This window comes from Triticum urartu, chromosome 2A, assembly GCF_056163025.1.
Source record: "Triticum urartu cultivar PI428250 chromosome 2A, HENAU_Tu73, whole genome shotgun sequence".
In the NCBI taxonomy this organism is placed as follows: domain Eukaryota; kingdom Viridiplantae; phylum Streptophyta; class Magnoliopsida; order Poales; family Poaceae; genus Triticum; species Triticum urartu.
The window spans coordinates 567444154-567463692 of record NC_141874.1 but is presented as its reverse complement, the minus strand read 5'-3'; the positions used below and the strand labels follow the sequence as shown (position 1 = coordinate 567463692).

At 45.2% G+C, this 19539-nt stretch overlaps 3 protein-coding genes across 4 annotated transcripts; 1 reads left to right on the top strand and 2 right to left on the bottom strand.

Annotated features, from left to right (window-relative positions):
* The first annotated feature begins 1845 nt into the window (after nucleotides 1-1845).
* MLS (malate synthase) lies at nucleotides 1846-4156 on the top strand. The gene is made up of 4 exons (XM_048702073.2): nucleotides 1846-2285; nucleotides 2381-2709; nucleotides 2807-3137; nucleotides 3238-4156. Exons 1-4 carry the CDS (start codon nucleotides 1908-1910, stop codon nucleotides 3889-3891), a joined length of 1692 nt encoding a protein of 563 aa, XP_048558030.2. The 5' UTR covers nucleotides 1846-1907; the 3' UTR covers nucleotides 3892-4156.
* Nucleotides 4157-4238: 82 nt separating this feature from the next.
* LOC125538787 (uncharacterized) lies at nucleotides 4239-8968 on the bottom strand. The gene is made up of 5 exons (XM_048702075.2): nucleotides 8610-8968; nucleotides 6722-6878; nucleotides 6333-6383; nucleotides 5037-5129; nucleotides 4239-4616 (listed from the first exon to the last, which is right to left on the bottom strand). The coding sequence occupies exons 1-5, from the start codon at nucleotides 8693-8695 to the stop codon at nucleotides 4545-4547; spliced, it is 459 nt and encodes a 152-aa protein (XP_048558032.1). The 5' UTR covers nucleotides 8696-8968; the 3' UTR covers nucleotides 4239-4544.
* Nucleotides 8969-10372: 1404 nt separating this feature from the next.
* On the bottom strand, nucleotides 10373-19076 carry LOC125538785 (DEAD/DEAH box RNA helicase family protein). 2 transcript variants are annotated; one of them, XM_048702072.2, is made up of 21 exons: nucleotides 17995-19075; nucleotides 17804-17923; nucleotides 17664-17717; nucleotides 17273-17385; nucleotides 16243-16455; nucleotides 16071-16149; nucleotides 15915-15968; nucleotides 15765-15839; nucleotides 15627-15680; nucleotides 15449-15493; nucleotides 15279-15373; nucleotides 15073-15199; nucleotides 14041-14139; nucleotides 13750-13805; nucleotides 13561-13663; nucleotides 11988-12116; nucleotides 11605-11783; nucleotides 11478-11502; nucleotides 11275-11390; nucleotides 10852-11051; nucleotides 10375-10762 (listed from the first exon to the last, which is right to left on the bottom strand). In XM_048702072.2, the coding sequence occupies exons 1-20, from the start codon at nucleotides 18970-18972 to the stop codon at nucleotides 10967-10969; spliced, it is 2799 nt and encodes a 932-aa protein (XP_048558029.1). In that variant the 5' UTR covers nucleotides 18973-19075; the 3' UTR covers nucleotides 10375-10762; nucleotides 10852-10966. The 2 variants fall into 2 exon arrangements, with proteins under 2 accessions (XP_087400512.1, XP_048558029.1); XM_087544386.1 differs by having other exon boundaries at nucleotides 10373-10762; nucleotides 15627-15839; nucleotides 17995-19076.
* Between the last annotated feature and the right edge of the window lie 463 nt (nucleotides 19077-19539).

The following is a 19539-nucleotide window of genomic DNA, read 5'->3' as shown; positions in this document are numbered from 1 at the left end:
CCGCATCGTGGGTGTTACATTCGGTGAGTACACTGATGTTTTGTCTCCGAAGGTCTTTCACCCCCAGCCCCCATTTACTCTTAGATCTACAGATTCTAGTCCACTTCACCAAATGGTATCTCTTTCGCCCTTCATGTTCTTGCCAAAAGAAACGTTTACAGTGTTTATCCAACGTGTCAATAATCATCTTAGGGATCAAAAACATGGACATATAAAAATATACAATTCCGGTAAGAGAGGAACTAAGGAGAATAAGCCTCCCACCGAATGAGGCTGCATTACCAAACCATGATTCACAACATTTCAGGAATCTTTCATCCACAAAGTTCCAGTTCAGGTTACGAAGAGTCGAATGACTGACTGGAACTCCCAAGTATTTCATCGAAAAATGTCCTATTTGGCAATTGAAAAGCTCTGAAATAAAGGCTAGTGTATCATCATCCCCCCCCCCCCCCCAATGCATAGGATTTCACTTTTCTGGAAATTAATCTTTAGCCCCGACATAAGCTTAAACATATATAACGTAAGTTTCAGATTAATCGGGCTTCCCTGGCATGTTCAAAGCATATAATTGTATTGTCAACGCACTGAAGGATGGCCACCCCATTCTCAACGAGGTCTGGTGCCAATCCAGTAAGCAACTTTTCTTTTTGAGCATTACAGACCATTTTAGACAGAACTTCCACAACCAAATTAAACAGGAAATGTGAGAAGGGGTCACCTTGGCGCACCCCTTTATAACTTTGAACAGTGTGATCCAGTTAAAGGAAAAGGTAGTATATCTTATGATCTAGCTACACCTCAGGGGAAGGCTCCTGTACAGGACACAGCCTGGAAGCCGTCACGTCCTGAATGGGTTAAATTGAATACTGATGGAGCATTTTCTTTGGAAGGAGAAGCGGGCGCTAGGATGATCTTACGTGATAACGTCGGCACTCTCATTTTTTCAGCTTGCAGAGCCTTGTTCTCATGCAAGGATGCCTTAGAAGCGGAGTTGTGCGCATGTATGGAACGATTGTCTTTTGCGATTCAACGATCGGACCTTGCGATCAAAGTCGAGATGGACTCGAGCACCGCAGTGGCTATAATTTCAAGTGAAGAGTTGGACCAGTCAATCTATGCATCGTTGGTTGTGGAAATAAAGTACTTACTGAATCTTCAGAATTCTTGTATTACTCTTTTTCCTCGTTGTCAAAGTAAAACGAGTGATAAACTAGCTAGTTTTGCTAGAGTCGAGGGTCGGACAATTACATGGGTCGGTTCAGGCCCGGAGGAGGTTTTGTCGATTGCCCGAGATGATTGTAAGAACATGATTTTTGAGTAATACAAGTATTATTCCCCCCCAAAAAAAGGTTAGATCTTCCTACAATAGAGTTCTTTTACCATTTCCCAATATCTTCCTACTACATTTTTTTCCTACTACATTTGAAGAACACCGTAGCCGCACAGTTGGCCCATGGCGGCACGGCTCTCCCTCCTCCTCCAGCCTCAACCCGAACCGAGCAGATGGATAAGAACATGAACAGAAACGGCCAACGCGCGACGGGTAAAACCATCTCCCCGGTGCGCCAAAGAAACAAGCCACGCCTACCCGATGCCATGCGCGCTGATGCGCAAGGCTACAGCCAAAAACACCGGCGCAGCGTGCCTGCCTTATCGTAACAACCACGTTTCTGTTCGGAGTTCTTCGTCATTCATCTTCATCATCCATGCACATGCGACGCTTGATGTAGCCACTTCGAGTACACAAGTTGCACACATATGACGCCATCGAATACAACTTCAAATCTTAAACTGGTCTCGGCGCCCCCCTGCCGCGCGTATATATCTGCTCCACTCGTCGAGCTCGAGCTGCACACTCCCATCATCCCCGCTTACACACGCAGTGCTCTGCTCACGCAAACATAATGCCCAGTTTGCACGACACCACCCCGGCGATGGCGCCGTCCTACGACACGCCGGAGGGCGTGGACATCCGCGGCCGTTACGACCCGGAGTTCGCGGCCATCCTGACCCGCGACGCGCTGGCCTTCGTGGCCGGCCTGCAGCGCGAGTTCCGCGGCCCCGTCAGGTACGCCATGGAGCGCCGGCGTGAGGCCCAGCGGCGCTACGACGCCGGCGAGCTGCCGCGGTTCGACCCGTCCACCAGGTTCGTCCGGGAGGGAGACTGGGCGTGCGCGCCCGTGCCGCCGGCCATCGCGGACCGGACCGTGGAGATCACCGGCCCCGCCGACCCGAGGAAGATGGTCATCAACGCGCTCAACTCCGGCGCCAAGGTCTTCATGGTAAGCGCGCGTAGCCGTACGTACGTGCAAGTGCAGCCCCAGGACCCAACGTACGTACATGTACCAAATTGAAAAACGTGACGTGGACGTGGCAGGCTGATTTCGAGGACGCGCTGGCGCCGACGTGGGAGAACCTGATGCGCGGGCAGGTGAACCTGCGGGACGCCGTGGCCGGCACCATAAGCTTCCGCGACGCGGCGCGCGGCGGCCGGGTGTACAAGCTCGACGAGCGCACCGCGAAGCTGTTCGTCAGGCCGCGCGGCTGGCACCTGCCGGAGGCGCACGTGCTCATCGACGGCGAGCCGGCCATCGGCTGCCTCGTGGACTTCGGGCTCTACTTCTTCCACAGCCACGCCGCCTTCCGCGCCGGCCAGGGCGCCGGATTCGGCCCCTTCTTCTACCTCCCCAAGATGGAGCACTCCAGGTACCGTACCGCGCAGTGACACGTGGTACAGCACTACAGCTCCATTCCGTGATGGCTCGTCCTTCATGCTGATGTGATCGAGCGTACATGCATGCAGGGAGGCGAGGATATGGAACGGCGTGTTCGAGAGGGCGGAGAGGGTGGCCGGGATCGAGCGTGGGAGCATCAGGGCGACGGTGCTGGTGGAGACGCTGCCGGCGGTGTTCCAGATGGACGAGATCCTGCACGAGCTGCGCGACCACTCGGCGGGGCTCAACTGCGGGCGGTGGGACTACATCTTCAGCTACGTCAAGACGTTCCGCGCCCACCCGGACCGCCTCCTCCCCGACCGCGCCCTCGTCGGCATGGCGCAGCACTTCATGCGCTCCTACTCCCACCTCCTCATCCGCACCTGCCACCGCCGCCGCGTCCACGCCATGGGCGGCATGGTAACTATAACTAACTAAGCGCTCGTTCATCCCCAGCTCATTCTCCGCTCCTCAAGTGATCGATGCAAGCAATCACATGTGTGTTGATTCAATTTGACAGGCGGCTCAGATTCCGATCAAGGACGACGCGGCGGCGAACGAGGCGGCGCTGGAGCTGGTGCGCAGGGACAAGCTGAGGGAGGTGCGCGCGGGGCACGACGGCACGTGGGCGGCGCACCCAGGGCTCATCCCGGCGATCCGGGAGGTCTTCGAGGGCCACCTCGGAGGGAAGTCTAACCAGATCGACGCGGCGGCACCCGTCGACGCCATCACGGAGGAGGACCTGATCCAGCCGCCGCGGGGTACGCGCACGGTGGAGGGGCTGCGGCTCAACACCCGGGTCGGCGTGCAGTACCTCGCGGCGTGGCTGGGCGGGTCCGGGTCCGTGCCGCTGTACAACCTCATGGAGGACGCGGCCACCGCGGAGATCAGCCGCGTGCAGAACTGGCAGTGGCTCCGCCATGGCGCGGTGCTCGACGCCGGCGGCGTGGCGGTCCGAGCCACGCCGGAGCTGCTCGCGCGCGTCGTGGAGGAGGAGATGGCGAGGGTCCAGGCAGAGGTCGGCGCGGAGAGGTTCCGCCGGGGGCGCTACGCGGAGGCTGGCAGGGTCTTCATCCGGCAGTGCGTCGCGCCGGAGCTGGACGACTTCCTCACACTGGATGCCTACGGCCTCATCATGGTGCACCATCCCAGAGGGACGCCATCCAAGCTCTGACTGGGAATCTAGATTAAGAACGCTGCCACATGCATGCACAAATACATACTCCATCCGTCCATGCATACACAAATACATACTCCATCCGTCCCAAAATAGTCGAAGAAATAAATACATACCGTCCGAAAATACTTGTCGGAAAATACTTGTCGGAGAAATAAATACATAGTACTACCTAAGTTGGCTGTGTTGCTTAAACACAATAATCATCTGGGAGAGAGAGAGCAGAATTACTATGAAAAGTTGCGTTAGATTTTCTGTGTCATATTCTTACTCTTTGGATCAAAGGCAAATATAATAATTGAGTTCAAAAAAAAGGCAAACATAATAATTGTGTACCCAGAAAGTGGAGCTTATGACGTGGTATCAACTATTCAGAACCATCACTTCTCAAGCTACATATCAGTATATCACTGCTAGTTGTACAGCAAACATTCAACACGAGGAGGTTCTAATCGACAGCAAACATCTCAGATATACAGCACCAACTGAAGCTACGACCCACTATCCTACAGCGCAGATCTAAATCAGTTAAGACTTTGTAGCATCAGCATGGACAGGCCACTTTCACACATTACATCAAAGATGAGCTTTTTTCTTTATGCTTTACAAGATCGGCGATGTGATATCTGATGATCAAATATTGCCGAAATCTAAGTGTAACTCCCCAGAGCTAAGAGCATGATCACAGCCGTGAGGATTCCAAGGATGCAACCAGCCACCACCTGACATGTTAAAAAAAGTGTTTTTACATCCAGCATATCACGCATATCAGCTAATCATTGTTATCGAAATAATATATCTGACAAGAGAAATGGCCAATCTTCCGAGATGAGCAATTATTTGTCCCAATTAACTTATGAGATGTCATTTGCATTCTAAGTATTTGCTCCTGAAAGAAGTTTGCTATATCATATGATGAAACTGTTCAATAATTGCAGCTTTGGAGCATGCTACAGATAATAAATATCTTTCGATATGAATTATTTGAGAACCGTTGAATTTGCTCACAAAATGATGCTCTTGAAAGGATTTTTAGTAGTTAATCTTCTATACTTTTCTGCTTCATATATCGACAATCACATTTTCCTTAACTTGCAAGACCACAAACATCAAGATATGGAAGCTAAAGCATGTGAGCTAACCTGAGGGACTGTGTGTCCAAGAATTTCACGCAATGGCTTTGTCTCTGCCAGTGGATGCTCTATAGGCAGCTCGTAGACAATTTGGTTCAACACCTGATAGGATTTGCATCAACAATATTAGTCTCCATCTTGCTTCAGTGTCACACAAAGTTTGAAAGACCATAACTGATGATAGGACTGGGTAAACAGGACAAAATTATCTCTTGCAAGAAAATGACGTCACACTTCTATGCTTCTTTTCTTTTACCCAAATGATAAGTGCCACAAGTCAGGTGTGTGGCACTCCCGCCCTGACGTTTTTCGATGGCAATTCCAGTCACGCAAGGATGGCAAATTCCAGTGACACGGCAAGTTTCTGTCAAACATAAACTGAAGCACAAAAGTTGCCTTGGCATCCTCGCATAACTAAACTTGCCATCGAAAACGTTCGGAGTTGCTATGTGCTCGTACCTGACGTTCGGTACTTATCAGGGTCCTTTCTTTATTATTACTCCCTCCGTTCCTAAATATTATAAGTCCATTTAGAGATTTCAATATATACTACATACGGATGTATATAGACATATTTTAGAGTGTAGATTCATTCATTTTACTCCGTATGTAGTCCATATTGGAATCTCTAAAAAGACTTATATTTAGGAACTGAGGGAGTATATGTCAATGGGGATTTCTAAACATACAATTTTCATTATCTAAATTTCCTGTTCACACGTTAGTGAAAAAGTAGTTAATCAAGTCCAGGCCAAACATATAGTCTAAGGATACTCATCAACTGTTTATCAAATGTTCAAGGTAATCAAGGCATATATCATTCAGCCGAACATAGAGATAGTGGCCAATTTCAGGGGCATATCCTTAGTTATGCACTTATGCATGCTCCTCATACTGCATGCGTAACTTACTGCACATTGAACATGCATAACAACAGAACAATCTCAATCTCAGATAACCATTTAGCTGTAATTTTTACATACAGGTCTTTTAAGTGTTGTTTCCAGCATTATGAAAACCTAGCAAATCACTGTGTATCCTTGATTTGAGTACAGCAAACTGAAAAAGTCTAATGCAATCTAATGAATGTAAGTATATGTGCAATTGTGATTCAATTGATAAACCTCAAGTGAGATAATAGAAATCAAACAGCAGTCCTATGTGAAAAGACTGTATGCTAGTTATAGATAGAAAACATATGCTTATTAGCTTATAATCAGGACAGCCACTAGGCAGCCTCCCATGCTAGTGCATAATGCTATTTCACCACAAGTCCCAAGACCTTTTAGGATGAGACTGACAAACCTCTGCCTGTTTTCCAGCATGCAACCGAACACCAAAAGCATCATGCATCACCTACAAAAAAAACCAAAGGTTTTAGGCATACATGTCTTTCATGTCGAAGTGCATCATTATTATATATCACTGTTTAGAGGCTGTGAACTATGAATGCTGCCAGGAAAGTGCTGTTAAGCAATAGCTTCGCAACATACAGCAGCAAATTTCAAAAGCAATGTGCAAAGTATCGCATGAAATCAGAAGAGATAAATAAAGACGAAAGCAAACAAATGAATGCAAATACTCTGATAGTATCCTCTATATTAGGATATTAATGCAATAGAAGTAGTCAAGTCTTAAGATCATCTGCTTATAATATATGAGTACATAATAAAGAATCTCAAGCGTGTACTCACCACACATGCAAGTATCACTGAAGTTGCAAATGTAGCACTACGAAAGCCTTCTTGGATACCAACAGACACTGCAAGTGCTGTCACTGTGGCTGAATGTGATGATGGCATCCCTCCAGAAGCTATAAATTGCCTGGCATCCCAACGCTTCTCTTTATACCTACATAAAAACCCCAAAAAATGATTTAGAGAACACCAAATGCATACAGTAGGATAGTGATAAGCAACATTTTAGCATGTTTTTTACCAGTTTACCCATGCTTCTTTAATAAGTTTGATTCCAAAAATTATATGGGTTTGCAGGAGTGCAATTTGAAACACAATCCTTGCCCCAATCCCAAATCAAGCTTGAAGATAGTTATACAGTTAAGGAAATGGAAGGCCACCTCTTACATACTACTAACATCATATATACCAAGGCACCAGCTTGAAGATAGATATACAGTTAGAGAAATGGAAAGCCACCTCTTACATGCTACTACACATCATCCTCCCTCCGTTCCATATTAGTTGTCGCTGATTCGACAACAGCTTGGAACGGAGGGAGTACATAACAAGGCAGACATGAGCGATCAACTTCCACGGGGTGTTCTCAAATTTCTGCCCTGATGCATATTCAGGTGTTTGTGCATGTTATTGAGTCAATAAAAACTCGTTTTTATCGAATAAAGGTGTCTGCACATGTTCAAATGGCCCCCAAACAATTGGTTTTCTTATTTTGAATTATATACTGCATGAGACAGCAAATGGTAATGTGCAGTTACTATAAGTCGATACCCTCTGGATGTGTGGGTCAATTTGTGGTGGCTTTACACACGATTGGTGATGTAAATTGACATCACATCATTTTAAATAAAAATGGGGCAGGGGGCAACCCCTTTTCTTAAAAAAACTGACATCACAAATTGTCTACAATCCTCTTAAAAAATATTCATAAAAAACAGGGTCACAGATCTAGCACTGCCACTGAGGGTAGGGCTTCGTGTCCATAGTTTAGTACCAACAATTTTGCTTAAATTATCAGGAAATCGAGAGTTAATTTTGTCACTTACTTTGCCAATAGACACTCTTTAAAGTTCAAAAACAAAGCCACGCTTTGCAGCGAACATACATAACTCTTATGGGAAGGATCATCACAAAGTAGATTAAACATCTGAGTGGCATTAGAACCAAAATAAGGAAACACAGGTAATTTGCTTCAGAAATCACAAATACAACCCTAATCTGGCAGTAGAACCAGAATGCATGTGAAAAAAACAGGCCTCTAAGTGCCTCACCAAACCATCTGAATGACCCTAAAATGCTCTCGGATTAATAGCTAAAACCTCATGACTAATGTGATCCACTGCTTCCAGACGAAAACATACCGAGCAAGTACACAAACTTCTGGCACGTTTTTTGTCCTAGTTGGGTAACTGTAAGCATTCGTCCAACTCCCACACCACGTGGCATATCTGGCATTTCCGTTTGCCTCGTTGACAAAGTACTCTGCTAGTGGTTCATGAATAGCTGGTTTCAGAAGCAGTCTACGCAGATCATACTACCACAGCGAAGCGAAACGCAAAAATAAGAGGAAGATCTCGCTAAGCTTCGCGAGGATCCACAGCCTATGTACGCAACTGATCCGCCGAATTATTAATGAAGGGAAAAAAAACAGCCTAAATAAAATTAGTCAAATCTCATTCCTAGCAGGTCTCAAATCCAAATCTCCGTTCACCTTCGCGCTAAGCAGATAAGCTACGAACTCGCGACCACCGAAATCACACGCGCTGCCACCGGCTCAGCAATGCTCACACAAGCAGCAGCCCGAGGAGCGGAGCCAAACCATCAGCGAGAACTGTAACGCGGGGCGGGGGAGGGGAGGGGAGTTGAGGGGAGGCAACTAGCTCACCAGGTGGTGAAGAACTTAGCGGACTGCGCGACCGCGAAGGCGAGGAGCCCCGCGACGAGCGGGTAGTTCACCACGGCGGCGACCATCTCCGGCTCGGGCCGCGTCCCCTCGATCGATCTCCGGCGGAGCCCTCTGGCACGGCGCGAGGGGGAGGATTCGAGTTCGGCGCGAGGAAGCAACGGGAGGGGATGGCTTCGCGTTCCTTCTGCCGTCGGCTTTTCCCCTCTCCCTCTCGTTCTCCTTCTGTGTGCTTTGGTAAATTCTGCGTGCGTGCGTGGATGCTCGCCGCCCGAGCTACTCCTCCTTCTACTAGTCTTCGGCGTTACGGCCCACGGAGATCGACCGACGCGAGCACAGAATATTGCTTTTCGGGTTGGATTCCGTAACACGGGAGAGTCGTTCCTCGTTCGTTGCCCTGTTGGAACGGCACGGGCCCGGCCGCCTGACGTGGTGGTCCCTCCGTTACGGACGGCTGGCTAGGATGGATAGAGTGGGTGAACGAACAATTAGGCCTCTTTTGATTTATAGGATAGGATTATCATAGGAATAAGAATTTTGTAGGAAATAAGATAACATGTTAAATCTTAGGAGTAAGAATAGGAAACAAAATGTCATTTGATTGACACCAAAGAGATTTTTTCATTGAGTTTAAGCTCATTTTTATTTTCCTATAAAATATGAAGGATAGAAAAAGCTTTAAAGAAACAATCCTACAAAAATCATATCCTCTGGATTTTTTATGAAACTCCTTGAAACCAAAAGGCCTTACTCGTGGATGAATATGCTTCGGGTCGCTAGATTTGAGCCGCGCGAATATGCCACGCGGCCGTCAAGTGTTGAGGTGGTTCGAGTACGGCATCAATCTGGTAGCTCGCGTAATTATAAGACAGCTACGTGTTCACCGGTGCAACAGCAACCCGGCTTACGTGTTGCTTGAGGTGGGGGGCCGCTGGTCCATCGGCTGTCCAGATACCGTGACATTGCCACGATTTCAGTTTGGGGCATTCGTTTTTTTACGCAAGCGTCCATATACATGTACATACACTCACTCGTATGAACATATACACGCATACCTTATTCCTATGAGCACCTTCAAAATATTGAGCCGGCATATTATTTTGAAATTTACAAAGTTACCTCGTTGTTGACAAAAACGTCTTCTTTCACTGTATGCGCATCGCCGGAAATCCTGAAATAATCTAAAAATAAATGCGAGCACCAGGACTTGAACCCTAGTGGGCTGAGGATATCACAATTTCCTCTAACCATCCAACCACAGGTTGGTTCGCTGGGGCATTCGATTTGGATGTGTTGGGTATATGGCTGTGTGCACGCCTTGTCTCCCGTGCCGTGTCGGAAGGTGCAAATCTGCAATCTGATTGCATGCACCGATTGCCTCTCTCTGCAAGCGACATGATAAACACCATGGCTAGGCCCCCATGGTTCGTATCTCGCTACACAGGACACGGTGTTCCAGCCAAAGCCGTGCGCTCCCACCGGTGGAGTGATGGGAGGACGCAATCAATTGAGAAGTGGATCTACCGGACAAACGCGGCAGGACGCACCGCCTCAAGCTCGTACTGCACGTTCAACGAATGGATCGGTTCACGCCAAGAATGATAGGGGCGCGCTGCCAGGACCCGCACCGTGCTACCCGGAGCATATGCGAATATGCGACGGCGGCACGGCATGCAATGAAGCTGCCCACCACCAATGCTCAGATCGGAGCTGACAACGGCAAATGTAATGAAGCCACCCAACTGCTGATTGGTTGGCCAGTCAACTCCAACAACAGCGACCAAGACTCGGCTGATGCTGCTACGTAAATATTAGAATCACAAGTTTACAAGTTAGTTTTACATCAGATTCTTACTGGTTTTTTGACACTGGAGGGAGCACATATAAGCATAACACATTAACCCTCTCATCTGTCGACCTAGTATATCACTGGTTTCTCTTTGTTTCTTTAATCAGAAAATGTCCCGCGTCTCCTTTACAACAATGTTTCTGCTCAAGCCTCTTGATCCTGGCTGGCCCGCTATTTTACATAGACAGCTTGACTGAAAGGCCCGCGTGGTTTGCCTGCATAGGTACTTCACACCGACGTGGATGCTGTCCCCTCTGCTGCAAACACTTTTTTTTTCCAAGCGCCTCTGCATATTTATGAAAGCAACGGCGATCAGCGTTGGGCATACGGAATAATAACAACTATTGGAGTGTGTACATGGGAGTGGGCACGAACCTTCTCTGGTTAAATTTCTATCCGGTTCCGGGTTTCAAACTTCATTCTTATGTATGTACGTACTCTACAGCCTAGCAAAACCTTAGACAACGGTTCTGATTGCTTGCTTGTAGCATTATTCACCCTTTCCAACGAATTTAACCAGCTCTGCTTTGGCGGCTTCTATGACCACTGGAAAATCAACCTCCATATAGCGCTCCCTATCAGGAAAAAAAAAAACTTCAGCCCATGAGCTAAATCGGTGGAAAGACAAGCTATACATATATACTCCCTCCGTTCTGAATTACTTGTCTTGGATTTGTCTAGATACAGAGGTATCTAGCACTAAAATGAGTCTAGATACATCCGTATCTAGACAAATCCAAGACAAGTAATTCGGAACGGAGGGAGTATAACAAAATGCGTCCGGAGAAAGAGAGAGACCAGAAGTGGTTTTTGGCCCAGGTAGCAGCTGGAAAAGCCGGGCTGGAGATGCCGTGCATAATCCTCGCGACGGCCCTCGGGGTGAATTTGGCAAACGAATTGCTCTGGAGGAATACCTGGCAGCGCAGTTAAGAAATTGTCAGGCGGGCCTGTAGCATCATTACCAATCACAGTGGAAAATGTATCATGGTGTTAGTTCTTACCTTTATATCGGATTGCAAGAACGTGCTGCAGGAAGCAAAATCAAATGTTCCGTCAGATAAAACTTAGCACGGAACAGCGTAAGAAGCAAATGCTCTGGTGAGTTCTGCGGGAAGAGAGCACGCAAACCTGCTCTTGCGGAGGGGAGTACAGTAATCATCATCTGGCGTGCCATCCTTTTTGCTGAAGTAGTGTATAATCCTCTTCTGGATGCACGGGGTGTGCTCAGAACCAGAACAGCCATCTGTCTTTTTACAGCCTTTGACAGCAAAGTCCGCCAGAGCAAACATAGCATCTAGTTTCCTGATCTGTTTAAACAGCAAGCATCAGCAATCGGTTGATATGAATAACTGAGACGAAACTACCATTGATAAAAGCCTATTGAGTACATAATTTACTACCTCTAACAAATAGTACTATGTATATACTGATGATCTGCAGCTACAATTTGAAGGACAATATTGTATGACAAGATATACTTATTTAGAAGGGCTTAAGAAACTGTTTACCACCTTTGAGTTTTCTACTTCAGAAAGCCATTTTGTGAGATTTGCTGAAAGAGTGTTCAAGTCATCTGGCCTTTTTAAGATCATATAACAGTAGGCTGGGTCTTTCAATTCATAAGATAGTTCTCCTGAAAACTGATTTACAGAAGACATAATTAAATGTTACATAACATAAGGAGCATAACATAGAAGCGGTGCAACAGGATAAAGATAATAGAGAACAGACGATGATATCATTCCAAAAACACAGTATTTTAGCAAGTCACCTCGAGCTATACCAGGCCATAAGCCTGTAACTACATGACCAAAAGATCTTACACTAGAACAGCGATAAGCAACAAGTGCCACAGCACAACTGATAATGAAAATATTTGCTAGGACATGGAAGTGTGATCATAAGTAACATGATATACATAACAGAAAAACTAGGCTATATCAAGTGTGCCCATTTTCTGTAGCAATAGTGTGTGTATAGCAATTAGCTAAAGCAAATACAGTCAATGACTATTGGTGGCAAATTACTGCAATCCATAGCAGGGCTGAAATGATCTACTACCTTGCTCCTAAATATAAGACGTTTTGGCAGTTTAACTTGAACCAATTGGGCGTCTTATATTTAGAAACAGAGGGTGTAACATATATGTTTCCATAGCGATATTTTTTCTCTCAAATACGCACCTAAACGCACATCGTTTTGCATTAGAAGAAAAAAAACATTGAAATTCCACCATTCGTACAGCCAACAAAACCAAGCAAAAGCAAAACAAAAACAAAAAAGGAAGCAAAACAAAATAAACGGTACATCTGTCCTACTGCTTCTATTGGGTCGCATCTTGAGGCCAGACATGGTTTCTGTAGCAACATAATCATGGGGGCATAGCAACTGTTAGTTACTACTCAGTTGCTACAGATGCTAGGTACTATACTAAGTACACTGTCCATACCTAGGTACAATACGGCCAGCTATTAATCTTCTTGAAATATGGGGGGAGTTAGGTACCAAAATGCAACTAATACAGAAAACGAAGTTAGAAAGGTCGAATCAGCTGTTGTCTCAGTTTTGGCCTAACCTGACCTATCTTAGTTGGTTTCTCTTTTCTTTGTCATATTGTGTTTTGCTTAGGTTTTTGTTTTGGTTTGATTTTCATGGCCATCCTCTTCTTAATGACAAGAACAAGCATTTTGATATGTGTTCAAGAAAAAAGTTACAGGAAACAAAGGAACAAAGATCGAAGCATCCAGCTGGTTACCCACTACGTATTTGAAATTAAATCCTTATGTGCAGCAAACAAAATATAACCAGTGATTCAACTAGAAGAAATACGAAATTAAGTGTGAGATTCTGAAATCAGCTCAAAAGCAATTCCAGTTTTGCTGTTTGATAAGCTTAGTGACACATATTTGAACATAAATACTCTGTCCCATAATATAAGACGTTATTACATCCAATATACTCACATATTGGATGTAATAACATCTTATATTATGGGACGGTGGGAGTAAATGATAACCATGGAATTCATGGACACCTCGAAAACACCACTCTAACTGGAAAAAATGACGGTTTGTTCAGGCAAACCTTTAGCTTTTGCAAACGATCAAACACTTCATTCATTGTGATCCTCATATCATTAGCTACTCTTGGTACTTCGAAGACATAACTGCCATCCTTCATTTCAGACCTGCTTTTCCATACAGAATCAGAATCTTAGAGAGGTACAGCTAGTTCAGAATAGCACTTCAAAACAGAAGTAGAGGGAACATTTACTTATTTAGAATTGATCTAAGTAGTATATCCTTGTCAGCAAGCAGTTGCGGTGATGTCTGCAGCAATACAATTCAGCGAATCAAGAGAAGTTAAAAAAAAGAGCATAGTATCTTATGAAAAGAACAATGAACATGGGATGTGCATGGTAATCATGTGCGAAGGTCACAATGCTGTCAACAACTGTGGATTAACCATTGATTACTGGACACATACCATGGTCCTCAGCTGAGCACAGTACAAAAAATTTTGGTTCAAATGGTGCAAACCTCAGATCACTGGATAAGAATATACCTTGTGAAAATACAGCGTGCAGGTAACACTGAACTGAGGAAGTAAATGGAGATACTGCTCCTCACCAATTTCCAGCTGTGTGAGGACTGTTAAAAGCACCTGCAGTGAGAAATTGTAAGGAGATCATCTCATCTGAAGATTAGCTGGATCATCCAACAATTCAGATTATTCAAAAAGTAACCAAAATGCTTACAGGAAATTTAAAAGCAAAGCAAATGAAGTTATTCCTAGGGAAAAAGGAAATTTTCAAATAAATCCTGTCACTACTGTTCAAAAGTTAGAAGGAAACGGCACCTCTACATAACTCCATATAACTAGCAACAATTGGTTTTTATGTAGATAAATTTAGGTCAAAACAACTCTAGCAGGAAAAAAACAGTAGATTTGTCAAAAGTAACAACAACAACAGCAGAGACTTTAGTCCCAAACAAGTTGGGGTAGGCCAACTCGTGGTTCTGGCACATGGATAGCAAGCTTCCATGCACCCTTGTCATGGCTAGTTCTCAAAAGTAGTTTATATCATTACTTTTTTATATTTTCTTCCTAGTTCATTGTACCGTACAGTTCAAACATGTAATGGTCAAACAAGTGTATTAGAGACCATGCCAATGTCCAGGCGACATGAAAATATCACAGAGGTACTACTTGCTTCAGAGAAAAGGTTTAGAATGATGATCCTGGTTTGTTCTTGGGAACAACTGCTCTAGTCCCTAGATTAAACAATGAGATTTTCTTGAGACAGAAGACCAAGAAATATTGTTTATGATGTTTTGATATGAATGCTAGATAGCATCTCTAAAATACAGATATAAAACCGTCATTTAAGATAGCAAATCCAATTTATTATAATGGAAATAGTTAAATTTGTATGTGACATCAAACAACCACTAACCTCCATGGTATGTCTGTCAAGTGCAGAAATGTATCAAATTAACTCGATATAATGTAAGGTTGTGAGGGGACTCTTTCTAAGCACTGGTAAATGTGTGAATGAGAAAACAAACTACATGGGCTGATGGGACAGGCACAAACCTCTTCTTTTATATCAAACTTGCGTGAAGTAGACTCTTTAGGGAAGGAACAGATGCACCCCATCGTGTTGCCAGAGGAGAATATCTGGTTAAGAAATTTGCTCATTGCATATTCATCAATGCCATCGCTGCCGAAAGGGGTTTCTTAGAGTCATTTCACAGGAAATATACAGATGAGAGAACAAATAACTTAGAAAATTAATTCACCTGTGTGAAAGACTGCGAATCTTATAGAATGTCGTTGAATCAAAAAGAAGGTGACAGTGTGATAACCGTCCATCCCTTCCAGCACGTCCAGTTTCCTGAAAGAGCATGTCCATACGTTCTAGAAGAGAGAGTAGAATGGATAAGTGTATATCACATCATGAAGTTCTTACCTGTATGTACTCTTCAAGGCTTTCTGGCAACCTATAGTGGATCACCTAAAGGAAAGAATGATTGTGTCAGTCCAAGTTAGCAGCAAATTACTATTTTACTTTAGTTATGAGCTGAGCATCTGAAATATTTCTTGTTTTCAGATGTAATTTTGAATAATTATGTGGATATATTTCATACCCCTTCGACATCACTCTTATCAAGACCCATGCCAAACGCCACAGTTGCAACAACCTTCCTCAAGGCGGAAAAAACAAAGTTAGACACCTGGCCTACGTAATACAACTTATAAAATAGAAATACCGAGGAAGCATATACCACTCTTATTTTGTTAGAGCAGAACAGCTCCTGTACCCGGCTCCTCTTTTTCATCAAAAGTCCACTATGGTAGCTCTATAAAAATAGAAGATGTCATAGATAAAAAGTATGCGCAGCTAACTCATAACAAGCTAAAGATGGAATGCCAACCTTGGCATTAATGTTGTTATCACACAAGTGCTTACAAACATAATCCGTTTCTGTCTGTTCAAGATAACACGAAAAAGGTTATATATGCAGTATTGAATTGTATCAAATAACAGCTGGACAGGTGTGTTAACCATCTTTAGGTTGAGAAAGTTTAACCTGAAATTTGCAATAGACAATAATACTTCTCATATTGACAAAAGGGGAAGACTTTAATAGCAACATTAAATCCTTCAGCCTGTGACACAATATAATGTGTCATATCTCATTCGCCTTATTTCAAATATATACCATATTAAATAGACTCTGGTAATGAGGATGAGTAAACTACCTGTTATTACTCATGCTGATAGACAGCTTTAGATTTTCCCTAATTTGAGATGTCTGGATGAGATTACCAGATGGAATTTCTAAGGCATTAACTATCTCCTGCAAGGTTTGAGTTGTTGCAGTTGCAGTCATTGCAAGAATACATTGAATATTAAGCTTTCTCCGAAGTAGTGATGCTCGAAGCCTTAGATACGAAGGTCTAAAATTATGAGACCTGTCCATTTGGGAAGAAATGAAAGATTACATCATGAACTTAGATGCACTAACACTACAAAATGAACAGCAAGTACATAATAGAGTACGAAAACAAAGCAATGAAACTAACTGAATGTATCACAAAAAGTAAATGCAAGCATGGATAAAGAGTGGTAGAGCAGAAAAAATATCACCATGCAGTCTAATAGCAGAGCTAATTTAAAATCAAAAGTAAATAGTTGTTAGCAATTTAGCATTTGCTTATATGAAAGCTAAAGGAAGCATTAATATTAAGATAACAACATTAATCATATCAATGAAGTCCAAGATAGATGATAGCTTTCTTCTCGGTGCATCGGTGCCCCCCATCTGATTATGTGATTCAAATTTTGTTGAGCATTTCTTACCTAGTCAATGATGTGTGTCTAAAATAGAGTTGTTGTTATCTTGCTCAGCTGTATTCGCATAGCTGGTAACTGTGACTGGCCACTTATTTGACCAATTTAAAACCAGTAACTGGTACCATCCTAGATCACCTATTTCAGCTTCTTATTTTTGTATCCAGGAAATCAACTATGAAGATAGATCACGGTGCCAACTGTAAACAAGTAGATAGGGGTGGTGTTGCTGCGCTCAGCGCCTGTTTATCCTGCCTTGGGTGTGTGCGTTTGTTGTGGTGGCGTGCGTTTGTATCGGGCTGTTGGTGATCGTTGCTTTATATATACCGGAAAAGGCTTTCGCTCCGCTTTATATATAAAGCAGGGCGGAAACCTTTCTCGGTACTGTAAACAAGTATCTAGTGTTCTCAGCTGAACTAAGATGAAATATAAACTCACCATTCAGAAATGCAATGGGCTTCATCAATGACCACAAGAGATATTGGGAGTGTGTCCCTGAATATCTGCAGAAATTCTTCATTCAAGAATCTCTCAGGGGAAACAAAAAGAACCTGATAAACAATGGAAGCTATCTCAGAATAATGAAGCAAAATATAGGTTAACGTCACTACTGCAAAACATGTGAGGACAATTGGGTTCATATTCCGAATTTAAGACGAATTGTTGTTTCTCAAATCCATATTCTTGTTACTACATCAACAAAATATATTGTGTTGAAATAGAATTTGCAAGGTATGCAGGGATGATTCTCTAGATAAGGCAAAATCAAAGCAGAGAGTTGTTGATGCAAGAGTGGTCTGTTCAGAAATGACGCTTAAGAAAGCTGTACCTTTATTTCCCCTGCACGCAACAGCCGTAATGTTCCATGAAACTCATCACTCGTCTGAACGAATAAAACAGTATAACACTTATATTAAAAAACAAATGATGAGTAGGACTAGCAGCAAGCATATAAAATTTTGCATTTACCTGACTACTCGCAAGAAGGCCTCCTGGGAGAAATGCAGGGAGCTTCCTCAATTGATCAACCATCAAGGAAAGCAATGGGCTCACCACCAGTGTTAATCCAGGCAAAATCATAGCAGGCAACTGAAAATTAGCATCAAGATCATGTCAGAACTGGCCTGTAACAAACCAATAACTCAAATTTGGCTGCAAACCTGATAGCACAGTGACTTGCCCGCGCCGGTGGGCAGCACAAGCACCGTCGACTCCCCTGCAACAACATTCTGGATGGCCTCAAGCTGACCCTCGCGGAACGAATCATAACCAAACACCTTCCTGAGCAAGCTCTCGAGATTCTGCTCGGACGGGTCCTCTCTGGCTACCTCGACAATCTTAAGAACACCGTCATCACCTGCCGCCGCATTCTTCTCCCGCTCGAGGAGCGCCTCCGCTACGAAATCCCCTTCCTCGTCGGCACCTGCCCGGGGCTTTCCACCGCCGGGCTGCTGCCGCTTCCAGGAGCGGTATTTCGTCGGGCGCCTGGCCTGCGACTTGAACGACTTCTTCCGGCCGTACCCATTGATGTTGAGCCGAACGAAGTTGCCCGCGGGGTCCCCTCTCGGTCGCTTCGGCTGCTCAACCGCGGCCGCAGGGACCTCCGAAACCGAGTTGGGATGCACCCGCTTGGGCCTGAGCTGCGGCGGCGGGTGGGTGGCTGCCGGGGACGGGGACGGCTCGGCGCTTGGTATCTCCGCGGGCTCGGGCTCAGGCTCAGGCTCGAGCTCGGGCGCGGGGGCGGGGTTCGTGAATGCGGCGGCTGGTTCGAATGAGAGGTTGCGAGACTGGACGAGGCGGCGGAAGGAGGAGAAGGAGACTGTGCTGGCGTTGGAGGTGAGCGCTGACCCCGGGGCGATGCGCGCCGCGAGGCCGTGCGGGTCGGAGAGGGCGGCGGCGCGAATCGGAGGCGCGGAGGCGGAGGCGGAGGCGGAGACGGGGGCGGAGGTAGAACAGGGTACGGGCTTGGGCTTGGGTTTGGGCTTGCGTTTGGGTTTTGATGTGGGATCTGGCGTGGGACGGTGCTTGGGCGGTGCCGGGCGAGGTGGTGGTGAGCACCGGCGAGTCGGGGAGGCGGATACGTCGGAGAGGAGGGAGTCGTCGGAGTCGGAGTCGGCGGCGTGGAGCGAAGAGTACATCGCTGGTGACGGAATTGTCGGTGCGGGGCGGTGGGTTGGGGGTGGAAGACGGAGTTGAGGAATTGGAGGGAGATTTGAGGAGATTTCCCGCCAAGCACCGGTTTGGAAAAGTAGCAAGGCCAGCACAGCAGCGCGTTCTGTACAAACCGAGATCTCGGTTTGTGAATTTCGGTGAGTCTTTTTTTGGGGGGATTAATTTCGGTGAGTCTGAACACGGTTGGAGCATCTACAACCACAACTCGCAAATTCCGCCTTCCAAATATCTACAGATGCGTGCAGACATATTGACGAAAAAGGGTTTTCCTCGCTTTGTATACAAAGCAACCAACCGAGATATTCAACAATAGATGCTGGGGCGTAGGCAGCGCAGTCACGCTCAAAAAAAAAGAAAGAGAAAATACAAGAGAAACGAACGCCGACAACGGCGGATCGACAAAGAAGGGGCATTTGATTTCTTGCCACGATTTACTTTGGAGTTTGATGATTTGCCACTCCTTATCTCGTAATTGCTTTTTTGCCATTCCTTACTTGGGACTTGAAAGATTTGCCACTGCCCACGGATAAACC